The sequence below is a fragment of the Heteronotia binoei genome, chromosome 11, assembly GCF_032191835.1.
Source record: "Heteronotia binoei isolate CCM8104 ecotype False Entrance Well chromosome 11, APGP_CSIRO_Hbin_v1, whole genome shotgun sequence".
In the NCBI taxonomy this organism is placed as follows: domain Eukaryota; kingdom Metazoa; phylum Chordata; class Lepidosauria; order Squamata; family Gekkonidae; genus Heteronotia; species Heteronotia binoei.
Window position 1 is genome coordinate 73124191 of NC_083233.1, and position 27631 is coordinate 73151821.

At 48.2% G+C, this 27631-nt stretch overlaps 1 protein-coding gene across 1 annotated transcript in view; it reads right to left on the minus strand.

Annotated features, from left to right (window-relative positions):
• Positions 1–10381, minus strand: part of TMEM132C (transmembrane protein 132C) — a 393879-nt gene extending 383498 nt beyond the window's left edge. Inside the window, exon 1 of the mRNA XM_060249642.1 lies at positions 10312–10381. Coding sequence (XP_060105625.1) covers positions 10312–10375 — 64 coding nt within the window. The 5' untranslated portion in view covers positions 10376–10381. The remainder of the gene's footprint in view (positions 1–10311) is intronic.
• Between the last annotated feature and the right edge of the window lie 17250 nt (positions 10382–27631).

Here is a 27631-nt window from a genome sequence, read left to right on the forward strand (position 1 = left end):
TGCTTCAAATGATGTGACTCTGAAGAGGATTCCACTGGAATGGCAAAACCACTTCGTTAGGGTTGCCGGTCTCCAGGTGGGGTCTGGGAATCTCCTGCTTTTACAACTGATCTCCAGCTGGCAGAGATCAGCTCCCCTGGAGGAAACAGCTACTTGAAAGGGTGGACTCTATGGAATCGGACCAGGCTGAGGCCCATCCCCTCCCCAAACCCCGCCCTCTGGTGGACCCACCCCCAAAGGTATTTTCCAAGTCAGATCTGGCAACCCTACTTCATGGTACTGGGCCCTCGTATCTGCAAGACTGCCTTCCCCCCTATGTTCAATCACTCATCAAAGCAGGATCTTCTGCAGGCGCCAAGCTGGAAATGAGCAAAATCAAGAACTGCCTTCTCCGCTGTGGCCCCCACTTTGTGGAATGGCCTGCCTGAGGTCAGGGAGGGTCCCAACTCTCCTGGTTTCCCACATGCTGTGCAAAACTGAATTATTTAAGAGGCTTTTCCGAGCAGGCATTAGAATTGCACTGTACTAAATAATTCACAAAAGTTATTTTTAAAAAAAAAATGATGAGGGACTGTGGTCAAGATTACTGCATTTAGCTTGCTGAGACGAGGATCCTGCTATGGAATTTTGCAACATTTCATGTGTCATATTAAAACTTCTGCTTTGCTTCGGTTCTGGTTGCTTCTGAAACCCTAAATCCCATTGTGCTGTTTATTGAACTCGCCAGGGCTTTTTTTTGGGGGGGGGGAGGGGGGTAGAAAAATCGCAGCAAGAACTCATTTGCATATTAGGCCACACCCCTTGATGCCAAGCCGGCTGGGACTGCGTTCCTACTCAAAAAAAGCCCTGGAACTTGCCATCCTGTCGATTACATTGCCTCACACTGTGTAATCCACCTTGAGTCCAGGTAAGAAAGGAGATTTATGAATAGCGTAAATAAAAATAATAAATAAGCTAAACCAGGGTTTCCCAAACTTTTCTTTCTTGTGGCCCGGTTATTTTTACACTTCTCCTTCGTGGCCCATTAAAATTTGGGGGTGGGGCCAGGAGACTTTGGGGGTGGAGCCAGGAGACAGGAATTATGTCATTTCCTGTGGTGTCAAGGACCAAGTGATGTCACTTCCAGAGCACACTGAACCAAAACTCCACCTTTTCCTGTGATGTCACTTCCAGGGCACTCCCCCAAACATGCATCTTCTTCGGAAGTAAATTCATTTTCAGAAGAATCTCTCTGAAACTCATTCTGAGCCAAAATGGGGGTGGAAAGTAGGCAGTCCTCTCTTTTCACCCCCACACCTGCATGCACCTATCTGTTTGTGTATTCTTCTCCAGCTTGCAAGCACTCCTAATGCCCATGTTCAATTGCCTGCACCACCTACACATCCCTTCCTCAACAGCACTGACCAGTGAATGCAGTTGGGAGGGCTGTTGCCATTGCCATCAGGAATGCCAGCACTATGTACCACCCACATTGGGCCCTGGCAGCTGCTCTACCTCAAAATATGCTGTCACATTTAGTAGGCCCTTCCTTCAGCTGCTACTACTGGAACCCTGCCTCAAGCTACAACCAAGCTTGCTTGGTTTCAAGAAAACCTTTCGACAGCTATTTTTCATAATTTTCTTTGGTTGAAACACTGGGAAATTGCTGTGAAAGGTAGCAGAGAATTGTACTGCAATTAATGAATTAATTTCAAGTTATATGAAGTTCATACCAGCTTTTCTGCAGTTATCCCAAAAAGGATATTTATGAGGGGCTTGCAGCTGTGTTTCCCATGCCTTTAAAAGCAACCTGTTGTGCAGATACTTAGCCAGTGAACTACTTTCATCATTTTTAATATCTACAGGAGGAGTTTAACTTTGGTGTCAAACAGATGTTAAAAGCAGGACCAGTAAAATGGTGCCGAGTTCATAGTACCATCTCTTCCAGTGCTGTTGAGATATACAACAGTAATCTCCAATAATCTCTTTCTGCCCCACACCTCTTACTCTCACTCACACAGAAATCTCACAGAAAGCTACCTGACTACAACTGGCAGAGCTCCTATGTCTGCAACAGCAGTATGATGAACAGAAAAGTTTCATCCAATAAAAATGGAAGGAAAGAAAGAAAGAGAAAGGGAAAGAAGGAAAGGCATAAACATAAGAGGAGCCATGCTGGATCAGGCCAGTGGACTATCCAGTTCAAAATTCCCTCATACAATGCCCCAAAAGCACCAGAATGTCCACCAGTGGGGCCAGAGCATTAGAAGCCCTCCCACTGTTGCTTCCCCCCTCCCAGCACCAAGGATACAGACAGAGCATCACTTGCAGGGAAAGAAAGAAAGAAAGAAAGAAAGAAAGAAAGAAAGAAAGAAAGAAAGAAAGAAAGAAAGAAAGAAAGAAAGAAAGAAAGAAAGAAAGAAAGAAAGAAAGAAAGAAAGAAAGAAAGAAAGAAAGCTGTCCTCACCATCAGATGACCCCAGCCAGCAAAAATTCTGCCCAGGGACTACTGGAATGCCCACTCCCCACCCCTCCTGGCTGAAAAACACACACACTCCCTTCTTTGCCACCCAGGCCTCCTGGGGAAATCCCCCCCCCCAAAAAAAAATTGCAAGGCACATAAAAGCTCATACCTTGAAGAACACTTCATGGGTCTAAAGTGCCAGTGGATGCTAGCTTTCCTCTCAAACACTGGGAGCAGGGGAGAAGGAAGGAGAGGCAGCCCAGCTCCTCTCTGAACAACACAGAGATGGGGTGGGGCTAGCTTTGCTGGGGGTGGGGCTAGCTTTGGCTTTTCTCATGACCCGGTAGTGAGGCTTCCATGGCCCAGTACCGGGTCACGACCCTGCAAATGGGAAACACTGAGCTAAACCCATTTATTTCAATGGACTCATTTTGCTCTGGGCAGGATTGCAGGGCTCCGTTTGCTATCCTTTTATCCTAACATGCCCAAATGGGCTTCAGTTCTTTCTTCTGCAAGAATCTAATATTTTTTTTTCTTCTATGAGAACTGTTGATCTCTTCCCAGCTGTTTTTTCTGGAGTTCTGGCACCGGTGGTGTGCCTCCTGATGGTACCTGGGTTTTAGCCAGAGTGTTGTTCTGGATGGGCCATTGGCTTGATGCAACATGGCTTCTCTCATGTTATATGAACATATGAAGCTGCCTTATACTGAACCAGACCTGTGGTCCATCAAAGTCAGTATTGTCTTCTCAGACTGGCAGCAGCTCTCCAGGGTCTCAAGCTGAGGTTTTTCACACCTATTTGCCTGGACCCTTTTTTGGAGATGCCGGGGATTGAACCTGGGACCTTCTGCTTCCCAAGCAGATGCTCTACCACTGAGCCACCGTCCCTCCCCCTATTATGTTCTTATGAAACTTCACTCTGGTGCCTCTGTGGATGCTTTTTCTGCCAACAGCATCAGCGGTTCCAACCGGGCAGGCGATGTTCGCAAGGCTCCATTGTTCATGCCTTTGCTGTTCCTAAAAACAGCCTCCAAGATCTCAGCAAGGTCATAAATGTGTGTCGTACCACTTAAAACAGCAGGTGGAGCCTCATATGAAAAAATATGAATCTGCCTTAGATTGATTCAGAACAACAGTCATAGAATCATAGAGTTGGAAGGCCCTCCAGGGTCATCTAGTCCAATCCCCTGCACAATGCAGGAAAGTCACAAATACCTCCCCCTGAGTACCCAGGTTGCTGGGGGGGAAGTGTAGATGACTGGGGAAGGCAATGGCAAACCACTCCATAAAAAGTCTGCCATAAAAACGTTGTGAAAGTAACATCACCCCAGAGTTGGAAACGACTGGTGCTTGCACAGGGAACTACCTTAACCTTTTTTTAAATTCACAGGATCTTCATTGCTGTCAGATCGCCATCTAGCCTCTGTTTAAAAACCTCCAAGAAAGAAGAGCCCACCACCTCCCGAGGAAGCCTGTTCCACTGAGGAACAGTCAGGAAGTTCTTCCTAATATTGAGCTGGAAACTATTTTGATTTAATTTCAACCCATTGGTTCTGGTCCTACCTTTTGGGGCCACAGAAAACAATTCCACACCATCCTCTATGGGACAACCCTTCAAGTACTTGAAGATGGTGATCCTATCACCTCTCAGCTGCCTCCTCGCCAGGCTAAACGTGTCCAGTTCCTTCAACCTTTCTTCATAGGACTTGGTCTCCAGACCCCTCACCATCTTCATTGCCCTCCTCTGGTTAAGTCCATCAAGGTATTGTCTACTCCGACTGGCAGTAGCTCTTCAAGGTCTCGAGCAGAGGACTTTAGTATCACCGCCTGCCTGGTCTTTTTATACAGGAGGTGCTGGGGATCGAACCTGGGATCTTCTGCATGTCAAGCAGGTGCTCTAACCACTTTCCCACACCAAAGTATGGGCTTTTGAATACATATAATGCTACATTATACTGAATCAGACCAAACAGTCCATCAATGTTAATGTTGTCTGCTCTGACTGGCAGCCGTTCCTGAGTTCTCAAGCAGGGGTCTTTGACATCACCTACTGCCTAGAAGAAGATATTGGATTTATATCCCACCCTATACTCGAAATCTCAGAGCAGTCACCATCTTCCTCCCCCACAACAGAGTTAGGTGGGTCTGAAAGAGCTCTCCCAGAAGCTACCCTTTCGAGGACAACTCCTATGAGAGCTATGACCCAAGGCCATTCCAGCAGCTGCATGTGGAGGAGTGGGGAATCAAACCCGGTTCTCCCAGATTAGAGTCCGCATCTTTAACCACTATACCAAACGGACTCTCAACTAGACTTTTGCTTTAGTCTACGGTACATTATTTATAGTCCTCCTTTCTCCCAGGGACTCAAGAGCGAGTCAGTACAATCAACAGAGCGGGGCAGTCAATAACCAAATGCCCTGGGATTTTCAGAAGTCTGGAACTACCAGAAAGAACTGGAGCATAGCATAAAGTATTAGCACATAAAGCCACCTTATAGTGAATCAGACCTTTGGCCCATCACAGTCTGCTCAGATCAGCAGTGCCTCTCCAAGGTCTCAGGTTACATTACCTACTGCTTGATCCTGGGGATTGAACCTGGGACCTTCTGCATGCCAAGCAGATGCTCAGCCAGTGAGCCGCAGCCCCTCCCCATGCCACATGAAGCAGTACAGAGATTACATAATAGGATTCTATTTACAATAAGCAATACGCAGCAGTACAGGCTATGTAGTCCCAATCATTTATCTAGGTAAGTCTGTGAATTTATAAACTGGAGATGCCGGGGATTGAATCTGGGACCTTCTGCATGCCAAGCAGTTAAATAGGATCCTACTTACAAAAAGTGCTACACAGAGTACAGACTATATAGTCCCAATCATTTATCTAGGTAAGTGTGTGAACCATTTATGCCGGAGACTGAACCTGGGACCTTCCCTCCCTCATGCGAAGCAGATGCTGAGCAGTCAGATTAGAACTGATAAAAGGAAGTCCTTCTTCACCCAAAGGGTGATTAACATGTGGAACTCACTGCCACAGGAGGTGGTGGCGGTTGCAAGCATAGACAGCTTCAAGAGGGGAGCAGAGGTCCATCAGTGGCTATTAGCCACAGCACATTGTTGGAACTCTGTCTGGGGGCAGTGATGCTCTGTATTCTTGGGGGGGGGGGGCACAGTGGGAGGGCTTCTAGTGTCCTGGTCCCACTGATGGCACCTGTTGGTTTTTTTTGGCCACGGTGTGAGACAGGATGTTGGACTGGATGGGCCATTGGCCTGATCCAACATGGCTTCTCTTATGTTCCCTGCCAGTGAGCCATATCCCATCCCCTTGACATATAACACATGAAGCAGTAATATAATAGGATCATACTTACAACAAGCAATACACAGCAAGATAGTCCCAATCATTTATCCAAGTAAGTTTTTGAACCATCTCCAAGGCCCCACATGACACACAAACACACATGAAGCTGCCTTCTACTGAATCAGACTGTTGGTCCATCTTCAAGTACTTGGAAGGGCTGTCGTATAGAGGATGGTGTGGGATTGTTTTCTGTGGCCCCAGAAGGCAGGACCAGGACCAACGGGTTGAAATTAAATCAAAAGAGTTTCCAGCTCAACATGAGGAAGAACTTCCTCACAGTTAGAGGGGCTCCTCAGTGGAACAGGCTTCCTCGGGAGGTGGTGGGCTCTGCTTTCTTGGAGATTTTTAAACAGAGGCTAGATGGCCATCTGACAGCAATGAAGATCCTGTGAATTTAGGGGGGTGTTTGTGAGTTTCCTGCATTGTGCAGGGGGTTGAAGTAGGTGACCTTGGAGGTCCCTTCCAACTCTATGATTCTATGATTCTAAGGTCAATGTTGTCTACTCAGGCTGGCAGAGGCTCTCCAGGGTTTCAGGCTGAGGTCTTCCCCATCACCTCCTGGCTGGTCCTTTTAACAGGAGATGCTGAGGATAAGGGCATTTTTTGTAGCAGGAACTCCTTTGTATATTAGGCTACACCCCCCTCCCTCGATGTAGCCAATCCTCCTGGAGCTTCCAGTAGGCCCTGTACTGAGAGCCCTGTAAGCTCTTGGAGGATTGGCTACATCAGAGGAGTGTAGCCTATTATGCATAGGAGTTCCTGCTACAAATAAAAGGCCCTGCCAGGGATCAAACCTGGGACCTTCCGCAAGCAAAGCAGAGGCTCTGTCACTGAGCCACAGTCCCTCCATGGACTGGCCACTGCCTTTGAATCCTCAATTTTCACTCATCCAATCAAGACCGGCTAGTAACTCCCAAGACTTCTCTGCGGTCCTCTTTGAAAGCCACCTAAGGTAACCAGCCTCATCCCATCTTGTGGCAGTGAATTCCACAAGTGAACATAATGGTGCTTGCAGGGAGGGGGGGGGGGGTCCACAACAACTGTATTTTGTATGCCTTGAAAGTACCATTACGTAGTTTCATTGACCCCAAATTCTAGCATCAAGGGAGGCGAAAGTTCTCCCCATCCACAGCTTTATACATCTCTCACACATCTCTGCCCTAAAGGGGAAAACCCTCGAACTCTTTAGCCTTTCCTATAGGGTTGCCAATCCCCAAGTGGGGGCAGAGGATTCCCCGGTTTGGAGGCCCCTCCCCTCACTTCAAGGTCATCAGAAAGCGGGGTGGGGGGGTAGAGAAGTGTCTGCTGGGCATTCTATTATTCCCTATGGAGACTGATTTCCATAGGATATAGTGGAAAATTGATCCGTGGGTATCTGGGGCTCTGGGGTGGCTGTTTTTTGAGGTAGAGGCACCAAATTTTCAGCATAGCATCCAGTGCCTCTCCCCAAAATACCTTCCAAGTTTCAAAAAAGTCTGGATCCGGGGCTCCAATTCTATTAGCCCCAAAAGAAGGAGTCCCTATCCTTCATCATTTCCAGTGGAGGGAAGGCACTTAAAGGTGTGCGGTCCCTTTAAACATGATGGTCAGAACTCCCTTTGGAGTTCAATTATGTCAGTCACAACCTTGCTCCTGGCTCCGCCCCCATGTCTCCTGGCTCCGCCCTCAACGTCCCCAGATATTTCTCGAATTGGACTCGGCAAACCTACTTTCCAGGCAAGGGCAGCACTCTAAATCAGCAACGTTCAGGAGACTCAACCTCGCACAATCCCAAAAGATCTATTAACGCCACAGCAACATTTGCAGCCGGCCTATTTGTCTCAATGTGTCTTCTCCCCTCTACACTGCTGGGCGCCCTGGTCCAATTCAAGGTCCCTTTTGCAGTGTGGTGGTGGTGGCGGCATGTGTGTTTGTGTGTAGGGGGGAGATACTGATTAATTTCATCTGCCCTGCAACTCCAGAGAGATTCCTCCGGGCAGCCATCTCAGGGAAGCCAAGTAGCCACAGACCAGCAAAAGCGGCCGTAGGGTCAGGAGCCTTTTATTAGATCTCTCCTGACGTCACGCCCAGCCGATGCCAATGGGATAAGACAGGAAATAAATTTGTTTATGGGTCAAGAAGAATGCAGAAGCCACCAAACGGGTGACTGTTGTCTTTCCCCCACCTCCTTAGCCCGATAGGGTTTCTCAGCAGCTCCAAGCAAGAAATACAGCAGTCTGCAAGATATCCAGCATCGTTGTGTGTTAACTCTGTAGCATCCCGGGAGGAAGAGCGAAACAAGGATAAGAGATGGTTTTTTTTCTTTTCCTTTTTTTAAAGCATTGGATCATTTTGGTTCCCACAAGAGGATGTGTCTGCTGGAAGTTTCTCTCAGCTTCATTATACTAAGCCAAATTCTAACCATCTTCTACATGAGCGAGGGAGGCTTGGCACATTTAATACGTAATGGTTTTTTTAAAAAAAATCCCAAAGACGGGAAATACCCTCTTCTTCTGCGTGTTCCGGAGCAACGTTGTATTCAGAGTGGATTCTCCCTTTCCAAATTCATTTCTTTGCTAATATGGGAATCATTTAGCCACCCCCCCCCCAACACAAAGGCAAGTGCCTCTCTCCAAAAAACACAAACCCAATCACAGTGCCAACGGATAACAGCATTTGGAAAACTTGTATCCGATGGCGTTAGTGGCAGCCTCAAACTGTGAGTCTACTCCTTAAAATAAAAGAAATATACCTTCTATAAATGTCGCACTGCCAGTATATTTTGAGGCCACCACGCCGAACCCCATTTGGAGGTTAACAGATATGAGTCTGCCCCAGTCCTTCACGTTGTACTTGTGCTACAAATCTAATTGTGGCAAACAGGGGAGAAGGGGGAAAGATCAACAACCTCAATTGGGTTGCATTGTTCTTGGGTGTTTTGTTTAAATTTAAGGGGGGGGGGGGAAATCGCTTAGGGGAAACTTTTGCCACAAGATACAGATGCAAGTAAATCCATCATCCACATCTGCAGAGAGCAATGGCGTGCAAGTAACTGGGGAGCCAGGAGACATGAAGGAAGACAGAATATTTATCGACCTACACATTCAGAAGGTTACTGAAGGTCATCCAGTCTGACCCCAGGGATTCATTCCACATTAACCCATGGTGGCCTGGCAAACTCCCCCTCCCCCCATCATTATTCATAACACTGCAACAACCAACAGGCACAAACAAGTATCACAGAGCACAGCATAATCGGTGAAACAAATTATAAGTAGGGACATGGGTTAGAAGTTAGATGCAATCAGCATTTAGGGAAGGGGGGCTGAATTCCAGCCAGAGAATGTATGTCTATTGGAGGACTGCAGAGTCTTAGGATCTTCAATGCTAGTTTGTAGCCCCCACCCATAGTAGATGGGATTCAGTGCAGTGGCATATAGGGCACAGGGAGGGGGAGAACGAAAGGTGATGGGCAGAAACCCCAGAGATCTAGGACTTGCTAGGATATTTGCCACTCCTTTTGTAGCATCACAACATTTAGGTGAGTTTGCATTCTACCCAAGCAAATTGATCAATGGAAATATTTGGGGGTGGGGCTTTGGAAATAGTTCAAATGAGAATATTAAACCAATTCTATTGGGGGGGGATATAACAAGTGATTTTTTTTCTTGGGAGGGGAAGTAGAAAGAAGAATGTAACATGGCTCCTTCATTTAAGCAATCCAAGGGCTTTCTCCCCTACAGTTACCTCCTCCCGGCCAGTGGACAGTGTCTGCCAGCGAAGTTCCCCCATACTTATGAGCCTAGATTCAACACCAGTAGTGCCTTAAGAAACCTGCAAGGCGGGGGGTCGGAGGGGGGGAGGTGTATGTGACATAAAGCTCCCTTGTTCAGGTACTTCTTAAGCCTACTCAAAATGGATTTGATATGGCCTGAAAGGGGCAGTGGCAAAAGAACCAACTCTTTCTCCCATATGGTCGCCTGGAGCTGTTGATTCCTTGCCATAGGTGAACACCTCCTCTGGACATTGACTCATTAGGGTTGGATTCCAAAGACTTACAGGAAAGGGGAAGAGTGCAGGCTGCAATGCACCCCTCTTTCTATGGGACTGGGGCCTCCTTCCCCCCAACGCCATGCGCTATGCTCAAGTTACTACCCTTTTAACTCGCTCTGCTATCTATCGGTGTCTCTAACCTGTTTCTTCTGCAGGTGTAAGGGTGCCATCTTCAAGCCCTGGGAAATGTCACCCGCAGACAGGGCCAGCCCTAGGCTGTGTGGCACGTTAGGCAAGGGTAACTTCTGGTGCCCCCCCCCCCACTGATAATGTCACTGAGTCACATTGGGGGGGGGGTACCCAATTTGGTTCCCCCAGAAGACCAGTGCCCTAGACAATCGCCTAGTTCCAGGGCTGCAGGTTGTCCTAGAAGAAACAGCAGTTAAATGCACAGGAGCTAGCTAAGGGAAGTCATTTCTCTGGTCAGCTGGCAACCCATGTATTTCAGGAAGCCCAGATTCCCTTTGTCGACTCACCCCTGCATAGCAGAGCACCCCAAAGCAGGCTGAAGGCTAAAGGGGCATTGGTCCGAGTACCCATCTTGGACGTGGGAGGTCAGCCGCTCCTCAAGAGTAAAAGGCTCCTCTTAAATCCTTCCACCACCTTCGCATTCCCTCGGAGCCAAAGTTCAACTCCATCTCTTCCGGCTTGCAAGTCCTGGGCCCATTTTAAATTCTTCCAAGGAGGGGGGGGGGGGGCAAGAAGGCAGAGAGGAAGCCTGCCTCCCCCTCCCCCAAATCCTCCAAGATCTTCACACACACCCCTCAAAAAAACTCCCAAGATCTTCGCACCACCCGGGCAATTCACAGCTGGCGCGGTGGGAGCAGGGGGCACGTGCTTGGCTGGGTCCGAAAGCAACAGCCAAGAGACGGAAAAGAGAAGCGTCGAGACGTCGCCGGGCTCTGCGAACTTTCTTCCTCCCCCCCCCCGCCTTCGCCGGTTCGAATCCCGCGTCGCGTAAAAGTTGGGGGGTTAAACAAACCCAGAGCCCTCTCGGCGTTTCCTGGCTGGGCTTGGTAGAAAGCAATTCCAGGGGTGTCGGGGAAAGTGCGGCTTTCCCTGGTTTCGTTTGCCTTCCTCTGCTGGGATCTTTGCTAGAAGCCGCCCCCCGTCCTTCCGAGAGGGGGCCGCGGGTTGCTTTGATTCCCTGCAAAAGAGAGAGAGAGAAAAGCCTCGGACGGCGGCGGCTCCTATGGAGGGGAAGAGAGAGACTTTGCCAAAAAGACAAATCTCCGCCACACAACGCCACACCAGGGAATCTCGCACGCAGAGACGAGGAGGCGGTAACCTCTGGGACTCCCTCCAATCGGAGCAGGTCGGGGGGGGGAGGTTTCTTGCAGGGGGGCTCGACTTCCTTGGCTGGTGGTGCAGAAGGATCGCCGGCCCGGCCGCGCTTACTCGGGAGTAAGCACCAATATCAGAGGGCGGGGGGGGGGCGCTCTTCGACATGCAAAAGCCGGAGCAACGGTCGAGCCCCCGCAGCTCAAGCGCCGGCGGGTCTACTCGGGAGTAAGGGGCGGCGATCGGCGGGGCGGCCGCGCGCTTACCCGGGAGTAAGCCTCGGTTGCAAGGGAGGGGAGAGGTTGCATTGCAGCCGGCGGGACTTCGCTTCCCCGCGGAGCCGTGGCCGCGCTTACTCGCGAGTAAGCGTTGGTTTCGAATGGGGGGAGCGGGTTTCGAAATGCAATCCTCCAGGAGCTCCGGTTGCTCGGGCCGGAACTCCGGGGGGAGGTACCCGCAGCTCCGTGGGACAGGCGGGTTTACTCGGGTGTAAGACCGGCTAGTTTCAAGGGACGCCGCTCGCCGGCTGAACCCCGCCCCAAGGATCGGGGCCGAGATCCTGCTCACGTCTCTTGCTTTTGACGGGGCAGGCTTACTCCTGAGTAGGACCGCGCCTGCATAACCGGAACCTAGACATACTTCCTCCGGGGCCAGCATGGGCTTCAAGGGGACTTACTCTGAAGAAAATGCGTTTAGTCTTGAGGCTGTTACCGGTCAGTAACTGGGAGTGGGAAGGGGTTTCTCCCAAGTAAGCCTGATTCAGGCTGGCGAAGGCCTGACGTGATTCCTCGGAAGTGATTCCCAAATATTTCAGTGGGACTTGCTCCCGAGTAGCCATGCAGGGCATTAGAGCCAAGTTGGCAGCCCCCGCCCCCGTCTTTCTTTTTTAGCTGTCTTTCTCTTTTAGTTGTATTGACCTATGCAAATAGGGAGATGGGCTGTTTATCTCATTACCTATACTAAACCCATCTTCCACTGTATTTTAATGCATTTTTCTTCTAATGGCAAACTATATGAATGTTACATGTTAAAAGGTAAATTAGCTGGATGGGAAAAACGTCTGAGAAAGAAATGCCCTCATTTTGACCCAGGCTTATAACAATAAGAGTGATTAGCAGACATTCTGACAGGTTACTGTTTTATTGGTTTCTCAGCTCATGCTACCCAGATCAAAGGTTTGCTCAATTTGTTAATTTGACTGTTCTGTCATTTGTACCTTTTGGCGTTCTAAACCACTGCCGACCAGCTCTATGCAGCTCTGCTCAGGGTACCTGATTCCTCATCTGAGGAAGTGTGCTCCAAGCACACGAAAGCTTCCATTCGGAATAAAATTTTGTTGGTCTTAAAGGTGCAAACTTGACTCCTACTTTGTTCTATTTATTTATCAGATTCATGTCTCGCCCTCCCCTGACAGGCTCAGGGTGGCTAACAGTTAAAAACATTAATAATTAGCAAACATAGAACGTTAAAAATAAAATATATAATAAAACATTTCCATATCAACAATCGCCAGTCCATTCATTAAAAGTCCAGGATGGCAGGTTTCTGATTTTCATTATATTAATTCAGGGAGATTGTCGGTGCTGTAAGGTAATAGCCACCTCCCTCTAACCGTTGAAGGTGAGTTTGAATAATCCAGTCTTACAGGCCCTGCAAAACTGTGGCAGGTCCCACAGGACCCTGATGTTTTCAGGGAGGACTTTCCACAAACCGGGGGGGGGGGGGGGGGGGGCTGTTACTGAAAACACTCTGGTTCTGGTGGTGGATAATCCAGCTTCTTTCGGTCCAGAGATCTTAAGGGGATTTTGAGACCCTGAACGTAGTGCTCTCTGGAGTACGTATGGGGAAAGGCGATTCCCATATGGTAATATATGGCCTGCATACTTTCTTGGGAGTAAATAGCATTGAAGCCAGTAAGCACGCACTGGACGCAAAAGATGCTCTTGAGGTTGGCTGGACGGGAGAAATATAACCCTCTGCTTATTCTAAACCACCACCACCACCCCATGTCATTGTCTGATGAAGGCCAATTCTGCACTAGACCTTTAATCCTGGTCCAGCCCCCCAACTGATCTGCACTAGAATACTAGATTTAAAAAACTCGTAGAGTTGGTTTCTAGGATTCTGTTGTGTATGTGGACTGATGTTAATATTACCCGTACTCCTGCCTGGCTCATTGGAGCCTTTAGCCCGAGCTTGAGGTCTTGGGAACAATGGGTGGTAGGATCCAAATCCCTGCTGCCCTGCTCCTATCACAGGCCCTCTGCTGGTTTGAATGATCCAATGGTGTCCTAGCATGGGGACCTTGAACTGTATATAGTTGGCTCTGTTGGTCCAGTAAGGCAATCTTCTCCTTTGCACGCTGATGACATGCTGTAACTAATAAAGAGTACAGGCAAGAGAAGCAACCGTGTAGCACAAACAACAAATAGTAAATATTCAATCCATCGTGCAATCAACATACATAGTTCCAAAATAAGGTATCAAAGTAAAGTCCAAACTCTCACACCGTTTCCCAAAAATGTCCAATTGGCCAAGATCCAACAGTCACTTTTCCAATCGGCCCGTGTTCGTTGCCAGATATTAAAATGATCGTAGAAGAAAAATCTTTGTAGCCCAAGGGACCGATTTCGGCACTCACGCCTTTCTCGACCACAGGCTTCCACCGCAAGTCAATGCGCTCCGGCTCGTTCACAATCCGTTTGTTAATTGGGGCACCAGTCCGATATTTTCAGGATCAAAATTCCACACTTTTCCAGCTGGCTGCACCTTATTTTGGAACTATATGTTGATGGCATGCTGTATTGAATACTTGCTATTTATTATTTGTGCTACACGGTTTTATCAACTGTGTTTCTCTTTTTTTTGGACAGTAGCTAATAAAGAGACCTATGATCACTGCAACTGTGTCCTTTCCTTGCATTGAACCCACTAGATGCTAGAGTCCATGATTCAAGCGTAGAATTTCAGTGTGGGGACAGGGCTGAACCAGGATTAAAAGTCTCATGTGGAATTGGCCCAAGTATGCATGCTGCACACAAAAGCTTCCATTCTGAATCGAACTTGGTTGGTCTTAAAGGAGCTCCCGGATTCCAGCTTTGTTCCACAGCTTCAGAGCAACCCGGCTGCCCCCCCTGGATCGATCTAAATCTGCTGGAGCAGAAACGGTTGGAGGTTGGTCACCTTTGAAGCTGCCGTCCTGTGGCTGTGACGCTTAGCAGGGCTTTGAAAGGGAGCAGTGGCGGGCTGGTGAGAAAAATGGCAGGCATACCATGAACAGAATCCCTGCCACTCAAACCTGGGTTAAAGGCATCACTCTAGGTCAGGCTTGCTTTGACCGCTCTATAGACAACCCCGGGAGAAAACTAAGGGGAAGTCTTCTCCTGGCTTAACTCTCCCACAGGCTCGCAACGTAAGAGAAGCCATGTTGGATCAGGCCAGTGGCCCATCCAGTCCAACACTCTGCGTCACATAAGAACATAAGAGAAGCCATGTTGGATCAGGCCAATGGCCCATCCAGTCCAACACGCTGTGTCACATAAGATCATAAGAGAAGCCATGTTGGATCAGGCCAGTGGCCCATCCAGTCCAACACTCTGTGTCACATAAGAACATAAGAGAAGCTATGTTGGATCAGGCCAATGGCCCATCCAGTCCAACACTCTGTGTCACATAAGAAGCTCTGCCGTTTCATACTCTCAGCTGGCATCTGGACTGCAGTCTAGTAGTACAAAGAACCAACAAAAGGCATAAGCTTCCAAGGAAGCCACAGCCCTTAGTATACAGGACCCGAGCAAGGTTGCTAACTGTAGGACCTTTTGGAGGTCATCCCATCTGTTGCTATGCTCACTGTAAAGTATTGGCTGTGGCTCAGTGGTAGAGCATCTGCTTGGCATGCAGAAGGTCCCAGGTTCAGTCCCTGGCACCTCCAGTGGAAAAGATGAGGCAGCAGGCGATGTGAAAGGCCTCCACCTGAGACCCTGGAGAGCCACAGCCCATCTGAGTAGACAATACCAAGGGTGGAATTCTAGCAGTAGCTCCTTTGCATATTAGGCCACCCACCCCTGATGTAGTCAATCCTCCAAGAGCTTGCAAAAAAGAGCCTTGTAAGCTCTTGGAGGATTGGCTACATCAGGGGTGTGTGGCCTAATATGCAAAGGAGCTACTGCTAGAATTCCATCCCTGGACAATACTGTCTTTGACGGACCAAGAGTCTGAGTCAGTATATGGCAGCTTCATGTGCGTTCACATTTAAAGCCCTTTGTGGTCTTGGACCCTCATATCTGTGGGACCATTTTTCCTCCAAATGCTCCACTACATCAGCTTCTAAGCAGGGCCTTCTGCAGGTGTCTGCCTACAAAGGGGCTAAATTTGCCTGTACGTGAGCCTTCTCTGTTATGGCCTGGAGAAAGCCCTGCCCCTGATTGAAGCTAAGCGGATGTCTGTGGATGTCAGAAGATGTTGTTCAGAAGACCACAAGGGTCACCAGGGACAATATGGGGAGAGTTGGTCCTTCATCCTGTTCTGACACAGTTAGCAGGTGGGGTACAACATTTTGAACCAGCTGAAGTTTCCAGAGCAGGGTCAAGGGCAGCCCTGCATAGAGCAAAGAGAAGGAGGAGGAGGAGGAGAAGAAATTGGATTTATATCCCGCCCTCCACTCCAAATCTCAGAGTGGCTCACAATCTCCTTTATCTTCTTCTCCTACAACAGACACCCTTTGAGGTAGGTGGCACTGAGAGAGCTCTCACAGAAGCTGCCCTTTCAAGGCCAAATTCAAGAGTTATGGCTGACCCAAGGCCATTCCAGCAGCTGCAAGCGGAGGAGCAAGGAATCAAACCCAGTTAGGGTTGCCAAGTCCAATTCAAGAAATATCTGGGGACTTTGGGGGTGGAGCCAGGAGACTCTGGGGGTGCAGCCAGGAGACTCTGGGGGTGGAGCCAAGATCAAGGCTGTGACAAGCATAATTGAACTCTAAAAGGAGTTCTGGCCATCACATTTAAAGGGACGGCACACCTTTTCAATTCCTTCCTTCCATAGGAAATAATGAAGGATAGGGGCACCTTCTTTTGGGGCTCATAGAATTGGACCCCCGGGTCCAACCTTTTTGAAACTTGGGGGGTATTTTGGGGAGAGGCACTAGATGCTATACTGAAAATTTGGTGCCTCTACCCCAAAAAACAGCCCTCCCAGAGCCCCAGATACCCACGGATCAATTCATGATTTTCTATGGGAATAAATTCTCCATAGGGAATAATAGAGTTCCCAGCAGACATTTCCTTCTCCTCCCCCCGCTTTCTGATGACCCTGAAGCGGGGGGAGGGTCTCCAAATGGGGGAATCCCCTGTCCCCACCTGGGGATTGGCAACCCTAAACTCAGTTCTCCCAGATAAGAGCCCGTGCACCAAACTGGCTCTCTTTAGGAGGTGGAGCCAGCCACAAAACGTCTGCTGCAACTTACTTTCAGTTGCACAGTGAAGATCCTTGCGCTGGAGAGGCACCTGCTGCCAGAGCAATGTTTCTAAAAACCTGCATACTCAAACAAATTGCCAGTGGCCAATCAGAGTCTTGCGGGCCAAAAGCCCCACCCAGCCCTTCCTATTTTCTGAAAACACTTGGTGGGCACCACATTGGGGACCCCTGTTCTAGAGCGCCAGGGACCTACCTTCAACAGCCACGCTGGAAGTTTCCGTAAGCAAAAAATTGGAACTGGCATCCCAGTATCTCCTCCCAGCTGCAAAACTTATGGTAAAAGAGAGCAGGGCTCTTTTTGTAGCAAGAGTTCATTTGCATATTAGGCCACATACCCCTGATGCAGCCAATCCTTCAAGAGCTTACAGGGCTCTTAGGACAGGGCCTACTGTCAGCTCCAGGAGGATTGGCTATGTCAGGGGGGTGCGGCCTAATAGGCAAAGGAGCTCCTGCTACAAAAAGAGCCCTGAAAATAGGAAGCAATTAATGAGGGCCCATCAGTAGAAAACAGGGATTTTCCTTGGTAGAGAGGAACAGTTGTAAGGTATGGGCTTAGAGTGGGGTAGGCATTCTTCAGTCATTGTTAATATTACCTAGTGAATTTATCTGATTGTGAATGAATATTCTTCACTAAAAGATGGGGCATAAATGTTTCAATCATGCCCTTTTCATGTCGGTGTTGGGTTTCCAACCACCTGGAGAAAAAATAGTGAGCTGTCCCTTTAACGGCGGATGCTATGTACTGAGTGATGTTATTAACCTCCTTGGCGTGAAACTCCTCAGCTGCCCCCTTCCACACAATGAGCCTCTTTTAAAGAGGCCAGATCATTTCCCCACCTCCACGGGTTGTTGGAAACCAAGTTGTGCAGACAAGCCAGCTGTCATTGGTGTCAAAAAACCATGAGAAAGCCGCACCCCTCCATTTTTGACATCTTATCCACCCCGCTACCAAAGACCTGGGGGAAAGTCAAAGCCGACATACGGTAGGGTTTTCAAGGTAAGAGATGTTCAGAGCTGGTTTGCCATTTTCAATGTTCCTTCTAATCCCCCCCCTCGCCCCAACTGAGTGGAACAGTTCACATCCTGCAGTCTTAAAATCGACAATGAAACCCTGGCCTGGATAGTGCGGGCAAGCCTGATCTCATCAGATCTCAGGAGCTAAGCAGAGTCAACTCTGGTTAGTACTTGCATGGGAGACCTCCTTGAAATGCCAAGTTGGGAGGACAGGGGCAGACCATTCAGCCACCTCTCTGAATATCCTCCAGGCCCCGAGTAGGGGTCGGTCACCAGAGGTTGCCATGACTTCCAGGGTCCAGATACACACACACACACAATTTTTTAAAAAATTACAAAAAAGGAAATGGAGAAGCTCTCGATGCAATTCAGTAAGCTTCACCCGTGCTTCAGGGAAGGGACCATGTCGTTCCCACAAACTGAAATCGATCAGCCAGAGGTTGCTGCCTCTGTGTAGCACACCCTGGACTTCCTTGGCGGTCTCCCATCCAAATTGTCACCAGAGTTCACCTTGCCTAGGTAGCGGAGATGTGATGAAAGCAGACCAGCTTCAGACAGGGCCTTTTTTTGGCAGCAGGAACTCCTTTGCATATTAGGCCACACCCCCTGCTGTAGCCAATCCTCCAAGAGCTTAGAGGGCTCTTCGTCCAGGGCCTACTGTGAGCTACAGGAGGATTGGCTACATCAGGGAGGTGTGGCCTAATACACAAAGGAGTTCCTGCTACAAAAAAAGCCCTGCTTCAGCCATCCAGTTCAGAGCTTCAAAGAGCTCCAGCCTGGTCTGATGCTGCTTTTGGCTGCCAAGAAGATTGCCCTCGTCCTCCATCCATTTCCCACCCAGTTATTTCTTGTGCTTTTTGCAGCAGCCTGGACGGAGACAAATTGAATCACCACCTTCTGCTCACTTCCCAGTTGCAGGGTCTAAAGGGGCCTGGGCTCCCTTTGAATCCATGCAGCTGCCTTCCACTGAATCCGACCTTTCAAGGTTCTTTTTCTAGCAGGAGCTCCTCTGCATATTAGGCCACGCCCCCTGATGTAGCCAATCCTCCTGGAGCTTACAGTAGGGCCTGTACTAAGAGCCTTCTCAGCTCTTGGAGGATTGGCTACATCACGGGGGCGTGGCCTAACATGCAGAGGAGCTCCTGCTAGAAAAAGAGCCCTGCGGAAGGTCAGCAAGTCTCATTTTGGGCAGGAGCTCACAGCGGCGCAGCTGCTCAAGACATGATTCAGTTTATTATCATTCCTTGTGGTTTCTCAACTTGTAATGGCCTATGGCCACATGCAGTAAACCGGGGGTGTCAAACTCGTTTGTTATGAGGGCCAGATCGGATATAAATGAGACCTTGTTCGACCGGGCCGTGTGTGTCATAAAATGTCATGCCAGGAAGCAGAACACAGGCAAACACAATTGAAGGGTTTTTTTAACAAGTTTAAAATATGCTTAAAAGACTAGCACTCTTGCAATATTTTGTTAATATTAACGGACAGCTGACAGCTCTTGCTCTGAATTATTGCATCAAAATCTGGAGACAATGGCTGTGCTGTAGCAATCCTGGGTATGCTGTTCAGGTGTGCGTTTGTAAGGTGCAAACTATTTTTGATTTATAGGCATTCATTACGGAAATCTCAATGCTTTGAGCCTAAGACCCAGGGGAAAACATGAAACGGGTGGGCATTGGGAGCTTTTGCACACAAGTTGCTTCATGCGCTGGTCAGCCAATGGAGAAAACAGAGGCTTTGCTCTGTAGCTCCTGTGCGATTGACCAAGCCTGGCAAAGCAAGGTGAGATGCAGAAGGAAGCAAGAGAGAGGGAGAAGGTGAGTTGCTTGCAGGCCTGATAGGAACCCTCTGGGGCCCTGATCTGGCCCTCCAGCCACACGTTTGACACCCCTGCAATAAACTATTAGACTGGCTGACTGTATTTATTTATTTAATTTATATCCCTCCCTCCCCACCAAAGGCAGGCTCAGGGCGGCTGTGTATCCCACACAAAAGCATGTACTCTGAAACTCAAGCCCAGGTGCTACTAGACATGAATCTGTTCTAAAGGTAAAGGTAAAGGTAGTCCCCCTGTGCAAGCACCAGTCGTTTCCAACTCTGGGGTGACGTTGCTTTCACGATGTTTTCACGGCAGACTTTTTTACGGGGGTGGGTTTGCCATTGCTGCTTTTGGCTCAGCCACCCTGAGCCCGCCTCGGTGGGGTAGGGCGGGATATAAATCGAATTAAATAAATTGCCTTCCCCAGTCATCTACACTTTCCCTCCAGCAAGCTGGGAACTCATTTTATTCTACCTGATGCTTTTCACTGGAAACATTGGGGATTGAACCTGGGATCTTCTGTATGCCAGGCAGGTGTTCTGCCACTGAGCCATGGCCCCCTTTTTGGCTCGTTAGCAACCCTGCATTGAGATAAGTGGTGGAGAAATCCTTTCCCGATCCAGGACTGTGCATTAGGCTGGTTCAGAAGGAGAACTGCTTAAAAATGATGGAAGGCCAGCTACCAGAAACCAGCCAGGCCTGGTGTATTTGCAGGGGGCTTATCTGCAGAAATCAGCCTGTAAAGACAGGCAGCTGAACCACAAAGCAAAAGGGAAATGACTGGGGCTTCAAAGTACTTATCCTGTCAGGATTCACTGTCTCTTTAATAGCCTGATCCTCAGCAAGCAGCAGGTGAAGGTGTAGAGCTCTGCAGACAGGGGAAAGTTTCACCTGCTCACTGTCGGATGGCAAACTCCCCTGAAAGGAAGGGAAGGAGGCCAGAGAGGTTTTTCTCTCCCCCTCCCCCCAGCCTACTGGGCAGTTTATCTACCAGCACAGTCCTGTTTCCCAACATCTTTTGGGAGCTAAAAGAGACTTGTGGGCCCTCCCACCCCTCCCACCCTTGAAGAAGATGAAGATATTGGATTTATATCTAGGGTTGCCAGGTCCAATTTAAGAAATATCTGGGGACTTTGGGGGTGGAGCCAGGATACATTAGGGTGGAGCCAAGAGCAAAGGTGTGACAAGCATAATTGAACTTCAAGGGAGTTCTGGCCATCACATTTAAAGGGACTGCACATCTTTTTAAATGCCTTCCTTCCACAGGAAATAATGAAGGATAGGGGCACCTTCCTTTGGGGCTCACAGAATTGGACCCCCTGGTCCAATCATTTTGAAACTTGGGAGGTATTTTGGGGAGAGGCACTAGATGCTATACTGAAAATTTGGTGCCTCTATCTCAAAAAACAGCCCCCCCCCCAGAGCCCTCAATACCCGCGGCTCAATTCTCCATCATTCCCTATGGGAATCGTTCATGGAGGTGCATGATGGCTGTAGGGGTGGGGCTTCCCCTGCCGGCCAGCTGGCTGGGGGGGGAGAAGCCTGTAAAACTGGGGGATCCCCCTCTGGGACCTGGGGATTGGGAAGCCTATGTATATCCTACCCTATACTCTGAATCTCAGAGTGATCACAATCTCCTTTACCTCCCCCCCCCACAACCCACAACAGACACCCTGTGAAGTGGGTGGGGCTGAGAGAGCTCTTACAGCAGCTGCCCTTTCAAGGACAGCTCCTATGAGAGCTATGGCTGACCCAAGGTCATTCCAGCAGCTGCGAGTGGACAAGCAGAGAATCAAACCCGGTTCTCCGAGATAAGAGTCCACACACTTAACCACTACACCGAACTAGCGGTCACAATCTCCTTTACCTTCCCCCTCCCACACAACAGACACCCTGTGAAGTAGATGAAGATATTGGATTTATATCCCGCCCTCCACTCCGAAGAGTCTCAGAGCAGCTCACAATCTCCTTTCCCTTCCTCCCCCATAACAGACACCCTGTGCGGTAGATGAAGATATTGGATTTATATCCTGCCCTCCACTCCGAAGAGTCTCAGAGCAGCTCACAATCTCCTTTCCCTTCCTCCCCCATAACAGACACCCTGTGAGGTAGATGAAGATATTGGATTTATATCCCGCCCTCCACTCCGAAGAGTCTCAGAGCAGCTCACAATCTCCTTTCCCTTCCTCCCCCATAACAGACACCCTGTGAGGTAGATGAAGATATTGGATTTATATCCCGCCCTCCACTCCGAAGAGTCTCAGAGCAGCTCACAATCTCCTTTCCCTTCCTCCCCCATAACAGACACCCTGTGAGGTAGATGAAGATATTGGATTTATATCCCGCCCTCCACTCCGAAGAGTCTCAGAGCGGCTCACAATCTCCTTTCCCTTCCTCCCCCACAACAGACACCCTGTGAGGTGGGTGGGGCTGGAGAGGGCTCTCACAGCAGCTGCCCTTTGAAGGACAACCTCTGCCAGAGCTATGGCTGACCCAAGGCCATTCCAGCAGCTGCAAGTGGACAAGCGGAGAATCAAACCCAGTTCTCCCAGATAAGAGTCCACACACTTAACCACTACACCAAACTGGCGGTCACAATCTCTTTTACCTTCCCCGTCCCACACAACAGACACCCTGTGAGGTAGGTGGGGCTGAGAGAAGCTAAGAGAAGGGCAGCAGCTGCCCTTTCACGGACAACTCCTACGAGACCTATGGCTGACTCAAGGCCACTCCCGAAGGTTCACGTGGAAAGGGATGCCCCTGCCCTTTTCAATGTTTTCTTTAATATTTTGCAGGGCTTTTTTTGTAGCAGGAACTCCTTCGCATATTAGGCCACACCCTCTTCCAAGAGCTTACAGGGCATTTCTTACAGGGCCTACTGTAAGTTCCAGGAGGATTGGCGACATCCGGGGGGGAGGGGAGGGGAGGGGGGAGTGTAGCCTAATAAGCAAAGGAGTTCCTGCTACAAAAATGTCCTGATATTTTGGAAACCAAAAATTGACCCTGGAAACACTGTCTTTCATACATAAGAACATAAGAGAAGCCATGTTGGATCAGGCCAGTGGCCCATCCAGTCCAACACTCTGTGTCACACAGTGGCCAAAAAACCCAAATGCCATCAAGAAGTTCACCAGTGGGGCTAGAAGCCCTGCCACTGTGCCCACCCCCCCAAGCACAAGAATACAGAGCATCACTGCCCCAGACAGAGAGTTCCAACAATAAAAAGGTAAAGGTAGTCCCCTGTGCAAGCACCAGTCGTTTCCGACTCTGGGGTGACGTTGCTTTCACAACATTTTCATGGCAGACTTTTTTTTACGGGGTGGCTTGCCATTGCCTTCCCCAGTGACAGAGTTTGAATGTGCAGGAAGGTGTGGTCCCCTGAGTGAGTAGATAGTTGGGTGCACTCCAGAACACTGTGGTAAAAACACAGACTCCACAACAGCCAGTTAACAGATATATTTTGGGATAAACGGAAGAGGCAGTCAAAACAGGCAATGGTCATACACAGAATAGCAGTCCTCCAATATGCAGCACCAAATCACAGTCCAATAGAGAAGTCAAAAGTCAGTCCAATACATTACATGAATCCAGCAAGTCAGTCAGTAAGTCACTCCTTCCAAGAAACAGTTCAACAGAGTTTCTCCTTCACATATGTCATTCAGCATCGCCCAAGGCCAAGGCACGGCATGTAACCAAGGCAAAGTGCTGTGGCTAATGCTACCACAGATATAGTGCAGCCACCCAATCCTAAGCCTGATTGGTAACATGGGCCACACCTGTGCTTCTCGTGACTTCTATCACAGCTGTATAGTTTTAGTTGCATAACCTTGACTCAGCAGTTTAGTTCTTAAAGGAACTCAAACACTGACATCCTCCCCTTATGAAACTAAAAACATTCTATACAGATATCATAAACTATTTACATTCATAGTTCACATACATATCAACAACATGGCAGTAATATTGCAACTTCACTTCAGACCAAGTTTTATACAGTTGTCTTTATGTTTAACTGGTGTCTGAGCCTTTGTGAAAATGTCTGCAATATTGTCACTCGTGGCACAGTATTCTAGAGTGATTAGCCTGTCTGTTAAGCATTGCTTCACATTGTGGAACCTGACGTCTGTGTGCTTGGATCTTGATTTAACTCCAAGATTGGTTGCTAGCTTTAAAGCCGCCTGATTGTCTTCAAACACAGTGATAGGTTCTATGTAAAACAAACCAAGGTCAGCTAGTAGCTGTTTGTACCAGGTTAACTCACTACAGACTGTACTGAGTGCGGAATACTCTGACTCGCATGTCGAGAGAGCCACATGTCGTTGTTTCAGAGATCTCCACCCTACCAGGACACCACCCATGTAAATTGCCAGACCGGTGGTTGACTGCCGGGTGCTCTGATCACTAGCAAAACTTGCATCTGCGTAAGCATGCACCTTTAGATCCTTAACAGGTGTTATGTACAAGCTTAATTCTAGAGTATGCTTTAGATATCTAAGGACATGTTTAGCAGCCATCCAATGGCATTGTCTTGGCTCCTTTACAGCCCTTGCCAATTGGTTAGTTGCCATAGCTATATCAGGTCTTGACCAGTTAGCTATATAAGATAAACTTCCAATCAAAGACTGATAGATGCTTTGGTCAAACAGTGGACTATTGCTATCATTTAAGTCAAAGTTCTGCAACATAGGAGATTGCACTCCCCTGCATTGGTCCATTTTATAGCTCTTTAGCAACTGAGCTATTTTACCCTTCTGTGAGACACGATACCCACCATTTACAGGTTCTATGTCTAAGCCAACATATTGTCTGATGTTGCCCAGATCCCTCACAGTAAACTGTTCATTCAAAGTTTCAACAACAGATTTCATCATCTTTTCAGTTCTACAAATCAAAGCTAAATCATCAACAAAGACAAGGATTAAACATTGCTGCTCCCCTTTTCCTTTGAGAAATATACAAGGGTCAGCTATGCCTTGCTTGAAACCAAGCTTCTTTAAACATTCAGTTAAGAACTGATTCCATTGATGCCCAGACTGTTTTAAACCATACAGTGATTTTTTAAGTTTCCAGCAAACATTTACATTGTTATTTCCACCAGAAACACCAGGTGGCAACTTCATATACAATGTGTGTTCTAGAGGAGCGTGTAGGTAAGCGGTCTTAACATCTAGATGTTTTACAACACAGTTATGCCTGGCTGCATAAGTCAGAGCACAAAAGATTGATGTAGCTTTGAGTGTGGGGGCAAATGTTTCGTCATAATCTTGCATGGACTGCAAGTACCCCTGTGCTACTAGTCTAGCTTTATAACATACATTTCCGTCTGCCCCAGATTTTAATTTGTAAACCCACCTACAACCCAAAAGTTTATGATTAGGTGGTAGTACAGACTCTTCGTAGACTTGTAGCTCTTTCAACGACTCAAGCTCCGCCTTCATGGCTGCGTTCCATCCAGCCTGTTCGTCTTGCGTGAGATGCTTGATGCTGTCGTAGCAGGAAGGCTCCGCAAGGACGACACACGCCTGACCAGGACTGTAGCGATCTGGAGGACGAGTTGCTCTCGTAGATCGTCTGAGAACAGGTTCTGGTTCCTCATCTGACACTCCATGCTGGCTCACCGGCTGCTGCTGCTGCTGCTGTGACACTCCCGCTCCAGAAGACGCAGGTGTAACAGGTTCCGGCTTGATGGCTCTGCTGCTGGGTGAAGGACTCCGCCTCTCGCCTCCAGTTGGTAGTGGCGAATCAGTTTCCACTGCTGTAGGTAGGGATACTGTAGAGGACGTTCTCTCCCAACCGACAGAGGTTTCCAGGAACTTAGCAGAGCAGGACGTTGTTATCTTCTTGTCACCTACTTGGGAAAATCTATAAGATTGGTGATTGTTGGAATACCCAAGAAATAACAACTTTACAGCCTTATTACTCCCCTTTCGCTGTAGCTGTTTTGGGATGTTTACATAGGCTGGTATCCCAAAGATCTTTATATGGCTAATGGACACTTTCCTGCCGTACCAGACCTCAGCAGGGATCTTTCCAATAGCAGAAGACCAGGAATAGTTCAGCACATGGGAAGCACTCATGATACTTTCCCCCCAATAACTCATGGGAAGGTTACTGTCTCTCAACATAGAGATACACATATTGTAGAGGGTGGCATTCCTCCTCTCAACAAAAGCGTTGTGCTGTGGCCTATAAGGTGATGTTCGTTGATGGCTGATGCCATATCTCCTAAACAGAGAAGACATGCGGTCATTACAAAATTCTGTGCCGTTATCAGAAATAATAGCCCTTGGAACTCTCCCAGTTTTTCTGTTGACAAAACGAAGCCAGTTGCTGATGTTTTGGTAAGTCTCAGCCTTGGATTTAAGTAAATAACAAAAACCATAGCGAGAATAGTGATCTTCTATGTGTAAAGCAAACTTAGCTCCGCCCACACTTCTGGTTGGGAATGGTCCAATCAGATCCATGAAAACTAGGTCCAAGATTTCTGCAGACTGGAATTTTGATGGAGACACTGTGGGTGCTGCCTTTGATTTCGTTGCTTTGCAGATCTCACAGTCAACAAAACAATGACAGGCTCTGGGGGTAATTCCTGCAGCTTGCAAGGTTCTCTTGACAGCTTGGAAATTTATATGCCCCAGTCTCCTGTGCCACATGTGTATACATTCATCATGAGGGGGGCGGTTCATACTCACATGTTGCACAAGGTTTTCTTTCTCCAGAAAATATAAGTTGTCTCTCCTTTTAGCCACCACTGAAACGCCATCACCACTAATCAAGCAGCTCTCAGCTGTAAAAGACACTTTAAAACTCTGCTCAGTTAAAGTGGAGACAGATAACATGTTGTACTTAATGCTGGGCACGTGAAGCATTTGTAACTTTCTCCTTAGACAAGGAATGCTAACAAGCCCAGTTCCTTCTACGTTGGCACAAAGCCCATCAGCTAACATAACACACTGACCTTTAATTGGTGTGTAGGTGTTGAAGAGACTCTTGTCCTTGATAATGTGCACAGTCGCGCCGCTATCAATTAAAAACTGATTGCAGAAGGAAGAATAGTTAACAACAAGGTTCACATGCCTGCCTCCCACCGGAGGTACAGAAGACTGTTTCCTTTTGAAATGTTTACAGCTCCGCTTGAGATGATTAGGGCTGTTACATATAAAGCATCTCCTCACTGAGTAAGTTTTCCCAGCTGCTGCATGACTGTCGGCCCCTTTAAATTCCTCCCGGGCGGGAGACTTGGCTGAATGAGCTGGAGACACACCGAACAAAACTGTGTTCCTTCTCCTCATGTCCTCATTCAACAAACGTTGAGCGATGTTAGACATAGTTATCTCAGCTTTAGGCAAGATATCCAAACAGGACACAAACTGATCATAACTAGCATCCAGGGAGCAAAGGATTATGTAGGCTTTCTGCTGCTCAGAAAAAACCACCTCCTTCTCCTGTAACTGTTGCAAGGTACGTTGCATAAACTCTAGGTGGACATTCATTTCCCCACCAGGCACATATTTTGCACTAAGGAGTTTCTTCATTAAGTATATGTGGGAGCCCACACTCTCACTGACATAGAGAGACTTTAAAGCGTCCCAACAAGACTTTGCACTGCTGGAGGACTTTATGTGGATAAGCTGGCTGTCTTCCAACGTTAGACCAATTAGTGCGCAAGCTTTATCCTCATTACTCCTGTGTTTTGCTATAACAGCTGCGTCATCAGCAGCGTCTAACACAGCTATATTGGGTGGACTTGTCACGTACTCCCACAAACCATGATATTTGAGGATCATTGTGACCTTCTCCGACCAGGTGCAGTAATTCTCCCCGTTCAGCCTCTTGATGAGGAATCCGGAGACTTGGATACTGGACTCCATTCTGCCTGTGTAAAAAAGCAAAAAAAACTGCCACGCCCAAAAATGGCTGTTACTCACGAGTAGACCTCGAGTAGACCACAGGAACTGATGGCACGTACCGCTCTTACTCTCCAGGAGACCTACGCACTGGGCCCATAACCGATGACAGAGTTTGAATGTGCAGGAAGGTGTGGTCCCCTGAGTGAGTAGATAGTTGGGTGCACTCCAGAACACTGTGGTAAAAACACAGACTCCACAACAGCCAGTTAACAGATATATTTTGGGATAAACGGAAGAGGCAGTCAAAACAGGCAATGGTCATACACAGAATAGCAGTCCTCCAATATGCAGCACCAAATC